At 37.4% G+C, this 9,501-nt stretch overlaps 1 protein-coding gene across 2 annotated transcripts in view; it reads right to left on the bottom strand.

Annotated features, from left to right (window-relative positions):
• Positions 1–366: 366 nt before the first annotated feature.
• si:dkey-40c11.2 (drebrin-like protein A) overlaps positions 367–9,501 on the bottom strand; it is a 69,192-nt gene continuing 60,057 nt past the window's right edge. Inside the window, exons 11-16 of one of the 2 annotated variants that reach the window (XM_057831410.1) lie at positions 7,986–8,492; positions 4,070–4,486; positions 3,885–3,992; positions 3,698–3,813; positions 2,620–2,671; positions 367–2,503 (exon numbers count right to left, since the gene is read on the bottom strand). In XM_057831410.1, the coding sequence (XP_057687393.1) occupies positions 2,367–2,503; positions 2,620–2,671; positions 3,698–3,813; positions 3,885–3,992; positions 4,070–4,486; positions 7,986–8,492 (1,337 nt within the window). In that variant the 3' untranslated portion in view covers positions 367–2,366. The remainder of the gene's footprint in view (positions 2,504–2,619; positions 2,672–3,697; positions 3,814–3,884; positions 3,993–4,069; positions 4,487–7,985; positions 8,493–9,501) is intronic. The other variant, XM_057831411.1, reaches the window with a different exon arrangement.

The raw sequence follows: 9,501 nt of genomic DNA, 5'->3' as shown, positions 1-9,501 counted from the left end.
TTCACATTATGTATCACATTTTTACATGATAGTATCATGTTTTTACGTGACAGTTATCACGTTTTTAAGTGATAGTCACGTTTTTACATAATTATGTTTTTTATGTGATAACCACATAATTATCATGTTTTTAGATTAATTACGTTTTTACATGATACAATCACATTTTTACATGATATCACGTTTTTATATGATGCTATCATATTTTTACAAGATAACTATCACAGTTACATCGTAGTTATCACATTTTTACATCCTGTAAAAACGCAATAACCATCTTGTAAAATCTTGATACTGGACTATATATATTTTTTTTTTGGGTGGCAGCATTACGCTTCCGAAAGTTTTCATTGACTGACACTCAGGGGGAAAAAAAATATGTTTATTTAAAACAAACATGTGAGATAGTTCAGGAAAATTTTAATACATTTTTTTGTTGTTGTAAGTCTGGAATAAATGCAAAGCAAAGAACAACATACAATACACAACGAAAGACAAAATATTTGTTGTCGCTATACATTTTTATATACAGTGTATGATTATATTTCAGGCCTTTATAGTGTGAAGATTTTTTTTTCTTGCATATTGTCTATGTTTACACGATAATTAAAATCCGGGGGCAGCAAAAGAAGACAAGTTAATCAAACGGTGTAAGTATAGACATCACCATGACAACAAAACACAGCATCGTCTCCAAAGACTGATACGGAGCGTTTCAACTCTGCTGTTGTGTATCTCAGCAGTTAATCAAGGTAAAAAGGACTGTCAGTAACAAATATAGTGCCATAAAATAGCTCAGGAAAGTTTGAGAGATGATTATAAACTGAGGTGTACATGAATGTCAAGCTTGATTATATTGTATTGTTAAGGTTTTCAGAGAACTGTATAAGGAAAACTGATATACACATTACAAAATATAACCTTGTGTTTGTGATCATTTGTAATTGTGATATGATTCCACCCACTGACATTCTTTTTACTAACTCCTGAGGAAATAAGTTATTTTGGTCCAGAAAAAAACTAACAAAATAAGTTTAGACTATTATGTCTGAAAACATGTACTGTATTTTATGTTATTGTTTATCCTTTATTTTAATCAAACATGAAAATACAATCAATTCTGGAAAAGACAAGGCCTTGTTCAGACTGGCAGCCAAAATAGGATTTTTAGTCCATCCAGATTGAAACTGGATGGCTGTTTTGTAGTCAAAACAGTCCCAAAGCACAGAAATTAGATTTTTGCGACATGGATTGAAACCACCTTTTTGAAGTTGGCCCCTCCATCAGACTCAAATTAAATTAAATTGAGAAAATGTTGTCACTCGTTTGTGTTACGTTTGTGCTGTATGACATTTCGTTTGTGCTGCTATCATTTTTGAGATATCTACAACTTTTATAGGTCAACCAGCCCCCCAATTTGATTAAAAATGGCAAAAAAAAAATGGTGACAAGCGTTTGTGCTTTAAAAATTTCCGTTGGTGCTACTATTGTTTTATAGATACTTATTGAGATATTAATTTTCAGTGTTGTTGCTCCCAAGTTCGAGTCCAAGTCACCTAATTTTGAAGGATACCTCGGCAATTTATTAATTACCTAGAATAATTGGCATTGAAGATGACTTAATTTATTACAAAAACATACTTTTTAAATTTCTTTTGACAACATCTGTGCACATTTTGTTTATTTTCTTGCTTCGCAGTCCCCCCACCATAATATTTATTTATATCTTTTTCATGCGTTTTTGATCATTTAAAAGTTACGTACTACATAATATAATTTTCGGTGCTTTCTTTTAACAAACATTTTTTTACAGCATAAACCAGCACAAAGCAGAAACGATTGACATTTTTTGCCATTTGTATTTAAAATGGAGGGCTGATTGACCTTAGATTGACCTATAAAAGAATTACCTAAAAAACAATAGCAGAACAAACAAAACTTTTTACAGCACGAACGATTGACATACTTTTTATTTGAATTTGCGTTTGATGAGGGGCCAACTTCATGAGTTATTGAAACCACCGGGAGGGAGGTCGTTTCATATCAGATACGGACAAGATGCTTCTCAGTCTGAACAGGTCAGATGGGTTTTGACTGTCCGAGACGTCGCTCTGTGCTGGGTGATGCCTTTATTGCTACAGCAAACCGTCAAATGTGTCAATAATGCGGCCCTGTCTGAACAGGCTATGATCTGATTTGGACACTTCCTAAAAATATTGTGAACAGTCAGCCCTAGAAGTCAGATTTGAGGAGGAATTCGTTTGGAATCAGATATGCCTGCAGTCTGAACACAGCCAAAGACTCAGAGGTTAAACAGTGAGGGATGATGGCGACCCTGAGAGTGTGAATATGTGCGTGCGTATGTTCTATATGGTCTCTACGTAATTGGCGGGGAACAAGCCTTGACGTCCATCTTTGCTCCAGCCCCTCCACCAAGCTTTATCCACCGTTTCCACGTCCCGGATGATGTCACCGGGTTCAAAGGAGATCTCGGATTCATCCTCTGTGGGAACCGCAAGATAATATGTTGTGAAAACCCACTAATCACACAGTCATTATGGTAAGTGGAGGCACTTTATGTACTCAGGAGAGGAGATTATCCCATAAGTGGCGTCTTACCTGCTTGGTAGTCGTACAGAGCTCTGACGCATATTTGTTGCTCAGATGAAACCTGGAGCGGATCGCAGAAATCACATTGTAATTCAAAAAAAGCATTTCATAGTTCAAAGGGTACCAGAGATAGAAAAACATGTAACTCTTAAAAGATAAATGTTAGTATGAGTTATATTAATTTGATATTAAAACCCCTCTTAATGTTTTGGTTTTTGTAAAATTATTTTAACTAGGTCGCCATTGTTGTTGACGTTGCAGGGCGGTGACGTCACATGGGTACGCTGCCAGCGGCAGGCAAATGAAAAAACAAAGGCAAAGTCGCTTATTAACCGGGAGGCAAGTTTCGGGAGCAACATCTGATAAATCTGAGAGAAACAGCAGGATGATCATCGATCTGGACAGCGCTTTTACGTGACAAAAATAAGGTAAGACGTCATTACGCGTCTCAGTAGAGGCAAACTGCATCAATGTTTTTGTTTGCTTTGATGTACGGGCTTCTGCAAAAAATCAAGCTGCTGTGTTTCACTGTATACCCTACCTAATGATATGTAAAGCACACGACAGCTCTGAATGCTAACTATCTCCATAATAATATTGGAATAAGTTGGATCACACAATAGTTTACCGTGAAGCTCTGCAAATATTATTTGACGTCATTCTCCTGATCCGTCACCAGAGCAGAACAGTGCTGTCACAAGCAAACTTAACACATGAACGCTACTCATCTTAACCGGTCTATCCTGTTAATTATCCTTTTGTGAAATATCGACAAGGCTGTCCTACTCATTAATATTCCGCTCGGGTTCAAATTGGAAGGGCAGAACCGACGACATGTTTATGTAGTTAACGAGTGACACTGTGGAAGGTCGGCAGCGTACCCATGTGACGTCACCGCCTTGCACCATCAACAACAATGGCGACCTACTTGTTGAAATAATTTTACAAATATAATTGAAACCAAAACATTAATAGAGGTTTTAATATCAAATTAGTAAAACTCATACTAACGTTTATCTTTTAAGAATTACATGTCTTTCTATCCGTGGTACCCTTTAATAGTGAATTTACAAGGTTCTAGGAGCACCTCTTGTCCATTTTCTGACATATCTTTCTCGTCGCTGTCTGCAATATTGTGAAGGTCATAACAGCCGCTTAGCTCCGGTGAGCTGATTTCTGCATCAGACGGGCTAAGCGATCTCCCTGAAAAACAGCAAAGTAGACAATTCAAATCAGTGCGCATTATATGTTAATATATCATACTTGAAACTAACCTATTCCATTCTCTTGTTCCTCATGTGTGAACCCATTGGTTGGCAGAAGCACAGTCTCAAGCTTGATAGTCTGACAAAGGTGGTCCTCATCTGAAATGATGATTTGACCTTCATCTTTTTATTAAGTAAGAATTTGTTTGGCAATAGAACACGGATAGTGTCGTGAGGACCAAAACAGGAGATACCTGTCAGCTCGGACTTTTCCTCTTTTTCTGAAAGATCAGCAGCTTCATCTGGGCTCTGACTGTCCTCAAATCTCTCATTGTGCTTTGTTTTGTCACTGAACTCTTTATCAACATGCAGCTCCTCAGTTGTTTCCTCTGGGGATGCAGGCTCGACTTCTTGCTCTAATTTTTCCTCCTCCTGCATTTGCTCCTCCAAGACAGCCTGGGCGAGTTCCTCAGTAGAAGCGCAAAGTTGTGGTTGCTCATCAGCTTCCTCTTTTACATCTTCTTCCTCTTCAGTCTTTTCTTCTTCATTCACCACCACTTCTTCCGCTTCCTCCTTCTCCTCTACGTCATCTTCCTCTTCATCTACTTCTAGAAGGACAGCTTGTGCTTTGAAGCCAGTGTCAGTATGTACGAACATAGTTGTATGGAGATCTGTTGATGGAGAAACAATAAGGAATAAAATATTTTTTTAGGGCTGTCAAAATTATCGCGTTAACGGGCGGTAATTATTTTTTTTAATTAATCACGTTAAAATATTTGACGCAATTAACGCACATGCCCCACTCAAACAGATTAAAATGACAGCAGAGTGTAATGTCCGCTTGTTACTTGTTTTTAGGTGTTTGGCGCCCTCTGCCGGCGCTTGGGTCCAACTGATTTTATGGCTTTCAGCACCATGAGTGAGCATGGTGTAATTATTGACATAACCAATGGTGAGCTATTAGTTTATTTTTTTTATTGACATTTTTACAAATTTTAATAAAACGAAAACATTAAGAGGGGTTTTAATATAAAATTTCTATAACTTGTACTAACATTTATCTTTTAAGAACTACAAGTCTTTCTATCCATGGATCGCTTTAAGAGAATGTAAATAATGTTAATGCCATCTTGTTGATTTATTGTTATAATAAACTAATACAGTACTTATGTACCGTATGTTGAATGTATATATGCGTCTTGTGTCTTATCTTTCCATTCCAACAATAATTTACAGAAAAATATGGCATATTTTAGAGATGGTTTGAATTGCGATTAATTACGATTAATTAATTTTTAGGCTGTAATTAACTCAATTAAAAATTTTAATTGTTTGACAGCCCTAATTTTTTTATTCTCATCAAGTTTAAGTTAAACAAGGCATTTAAATGAAAAGACTGTATAATGTTATGACTTTTGTGCCCGGAAAAATATCCTCATGCATAGGATCATGGATAACTACAAGCAGTCCCAGGGTTACGAACGAGTTCTGTTCCTACGCTGGCGACGTAACCCGAATTTCCGCATAAGTCGCAATTTACAATTTAAGTACCCTTAAATACCTACTAAATCTCAAAATAACTATCCTAAAACATGTATTATACGTCATAGTACTGTCCTTGCCAAAACGTTGGCGCTATGTCCTAGCTAGACAGCGAGCTAAGCTGTAATCTTTCTCCTCTGTCACACTCGGCCGCACAACTTCTTCGTGGTAGTAAATGTGTTCTGCATTATGTGTGTGTGCGCTCTTCTTCTTGTGCACAAATATGTTCTTTTTGTGTGTACATGCGCTCTTAACTCGCGTGCGGAAGTACTACCTGCTCTACGCTTCCTGCACCACAACAAAAGTCAACGTTATAATCAAATACACATTTCTCCAAAAGGCATAAAAGTCATATTAATAAAATAAAGTAAAAAATAAGATACTGTGAGGGACAGTAAGGTACTATTAACGTGACTTAAAAAAAAAAAAAACGACTGGCGACAAGATGGAGAAATTACGAGAAATCACGTAAGTCGTGTATGTCGTAACCCGGGGACTACCTGTATCAGGATGGCACAGGGCAATCATGGAATTTATAGCACTGGACTTTCTAACTTGTCTTTTGCACTCCAAAACAGATGTGTTTGAACCTTTTTCTTGACTACACTCATGACAATGTTTTTGCTATTCTGAGGGCATTTGTATAAAAAAATAGTATTTTCTCAATTGTGTAGTTTTCATTGTATTCTATTTTGTTGTTTTGCCCATTATTTGTTTTGTCTTGTCTTTTGTACATTTGCATATATAAAAAAAAAAAAAAATCATTAAAAAATGTAAAAAAAATAATAATAATAATAATTTAAAAAAAAAAGCCAGATAAGTGTATACAGGGCGGGGCTTTATTTCATTACCTGTCACAAAGGATTATTGTTGGAGTTGTCCGATATTATCTGGCCGATAAAAGCATTTTAAAATGATATCGGATAATTTCGACATCGGTTTTTCATTCATGGTTTTTGGGCCAGTATGCATGTTGCCTCAAAAATGAATGTAGAAGCCTTCTGCCTTTGTTCAAGGGCTGGTCACAGCTTAGCACAGCAGCTATGCTTATTGAGCTTTAGATGTGTCCAAACTAAAATGCTTGGGATTTGTTATGTGAGCAGGTGATTTGACCTAGGCATCACAATACAATAAACCGCAATATGTTAAGTCCACGACCGCACACGTATATCGGTATCGGTTTGATATCGGTATGGGATTTTTGGAGTTGGATAATCTTGGGATATCAGTTAAAAAGTGATAATCGGGCAACTGTAATTATTGTGATTATTTTACTAATTACTACGGGTAAGTATTTTTGTCAATATTTGACTAATTTATTGTTTATATTGCTGAAACCAAATATTTAAAAATATATATAAAGCAACTAATAATACAAAAGCGAATTTGACGTCTATCCTTGTTTTTATTCAAGATATTTTTAATCAACCCTGCCTCCTGCCTGCTGTTTGCTGGGATAGGCTCCAGCACCCCTGCGACCCTTGTAAGGATAAGTGGTTCAGAAAATGAATGAATGAATATTTTTAATCAGATAAAATGTAAATAGATAAAAACCTATTTACAGTTGTATTTCTTAGTTTTTGTTTTTCCATTTATTGGATTCAATACATGAAACAAGACAAGCCATATTTGTTTTGCTAATATTTAGATTTTTTTAATGTAAAAAAAAAAAAATAGGAAAACTAAATTAATTTTTTTAAATACAAAAGATATTTTTGCTCTTTTTTTCCTTTCTCAATTTTAAATATTTTGAAGTTATTTTGTTGTTGTTGTTGTTTTTTTTTTAATAAAAAATAAAGACAAATACTTAATGGAAAGCACTTAAGAGAACTCTTTTTCTTTGTTGTTTATTTAAAATATTTTTAATTAAATACCATTTAAATAAATAAATTCATGTCTCGTTGTTTTGTTCTTCTTGCTTTCCTAAAATATGACAAAACTATTTATATAATATATATATATATATATGTTACACATACGTATACACTTTACTATTGATGCTTTCAGTGCCATTGACGAAGATAGACATCCAATTGTGGTATTGTCATCCTTCTGCTGCCTTTGTGACAAGTAGGTGTCCAATCCATTTGAACTGGGAGGGTTTGGCAACAAATGAAATAGCAAATTGCTCATTCGCTACCAGCCCTTCCCAGTTCAAATAGATTTGACGTCTATTGCCATCCACGGCATCCAATGATTTAAAAAGGACTCTAAATAATATAAATTATCAAAATAGTTGTCGTTTAATATGATATTTGATTGGTTGCCAATTACGTGAATGATCGTGACAGTCCTATTGACGGCGATAGACGTCTAATCCATCTGGACTGATCGCCTCCCAGTCTAAATGGATCAGACGTCTATTGCCATTTAAGGCAAGCAATATTTTTACTGTGCCAGGCCTGTAGCAATATGGCTCTGTGTAGCAGAAGTCTGATTCAGTGTATTTGGCAGCGTCTGGAATGTTGTGAATTTGACTTTGGCACAAGCATCCGCACAACTTTTCATTTGTGAAAAGACAAAAATAGGTGACATGATTCTTTGGCAGAGTAGCGAGCGCGGGAAGTAGTTACCTTAATGAGCGTCACTTATCTTTTTGAAAGTTCGTTTTCCACAGTCGTCACCTACCCGTGTTAAGTTGTGGTATTTCAGGGAGGGGAGATGATGGTGGCTGTGGAGGTGGACCTTCAAAGCAGAAAGTTGAGAGCTCTTGATCAATTGGAGTATTCGGGGGAGAGGCTGGCAGAGCCCCAGGAAGCGGCTCAGAGGGTATGTTTCTTTCCAAGCTGAAGACTGGAGATGTTTCCGGATTAATGGATGGTGATGGTGCAGAGGGTTCCACAGGTGATGGAACTTCAGCAGGAGGCACTTCAGGCACCGGAGCTGAAGCTTGAGGGGCATTGTGACGTGGGGATGTGGGCGGTGACACGTTGTGGACTTTGGTCCTGGTGGGAGAAGTGACAGGACGAAAAACGGGGCTCGTGGGAGACGTGGCGTCAACGCGGGAGGGAGAGGCCCGTAAGAAAGGGGAGACCAGTGGAGAGCTAAGAGGGGAGGGTGGCGTGTTGTCCTCTGCTTTAGAGAAGATAAAAGCTGTGTCTGTAAGGCTGCGCTGGTATCGTCTGTATGGTTTGCCTGGAGGAAACAGAAAGTGGAAAAGTGGCAGTCTCGGAAGCAAAAACGCTGAAGCAACAACCGCTGGGGCAACTTTTCCAGAGTACTATCTAAGAGTGGGAACCTCTGGGTACCACATGATTTGCGATACAAGGCTCGCGATAATGCTTTAATTTGGCGAGACAACACTTATTGATAACAGAAAAACAAGCTTTTTTTCATCCTCCTGCTGTGAATTGCAATGAGTTTATCACTACTAGACGTCCAATCCGTTTGAAAAGGGATGTTCATCCGCTGCCACCTTGTTTGATAAATAACCCTGCACCTCAATACCCCCCTAAATCTCAGAATAACTATCCAAAAACATGTATTATACGCATTCATACTAATAAAATAAAGTAAAAAAATAAGATAGTGTGAGGAACCTTGGGTTAAATGCCATTGTAGTCAATGACTACTAGGGCTTTACTCACGAGTGAGTCGACTTGCTGTGAGAAAAGGGTTCTGTAGAAAGAGTAGGCGAGTGAAAGAGGGGGGATATCATGGGTGCTCAGAACGCCAGCGTTGCCTCTCTCAATGCGAGCCCGCTGTCCGAAATAAAAAAAAACAGATCGGGACACGCAAGAGGAGTCAGCGCTGAGGGAGAGGTAGCAGCAGCAGCAGCTACTAGAACTAGGTACTGATTAAATGACAAAAAAGAAAAAAATACTGGAGACAAATGGCGGACAAAACTCTGGCGTCGTAAAGTCGAAATCACGTAAATCCGGTACGTCGTAATCCGGGCACTACCTCTACCATCTTTTGAATACTTCAATGATGTGTGTATAAAGTAAACTAAATTAAACTAAAAATATTCACATTTACAAAACAAAGGAGCAATCTGAGACAATTACTAAGCATCGCCGTATTTGGAGCGTGGGCACTTCCTTTCCCCATGCAAAAAAAATTTCGTCACTCTTTCTCTTGTCATTATGTCACCTATCAAGCCAATTTGAGTTTTATAGGATTGTCGAATAGGAAGTTACTTTTC

This window comes from Corythoichthys intestinalis, chromosome 3, assembly GCF_030265065.1.
Source record: "Corythoichthys intestinalis isolate RoL2023-P3 chromosome 3, ASM3026506v1, whole genome shotgun sequence".
Classification (NCBI taxonomy): domain Eukaryota; kingdom Metazoa; phylum Chordata; class Actinopteri; order Syngnathiformes; family Syngnathidae; genus Corythoichthys; species Corythoichthys intestinalis.
This window is presented reverse-complemented; position numbering and strand designations above follow the sequence as displayed.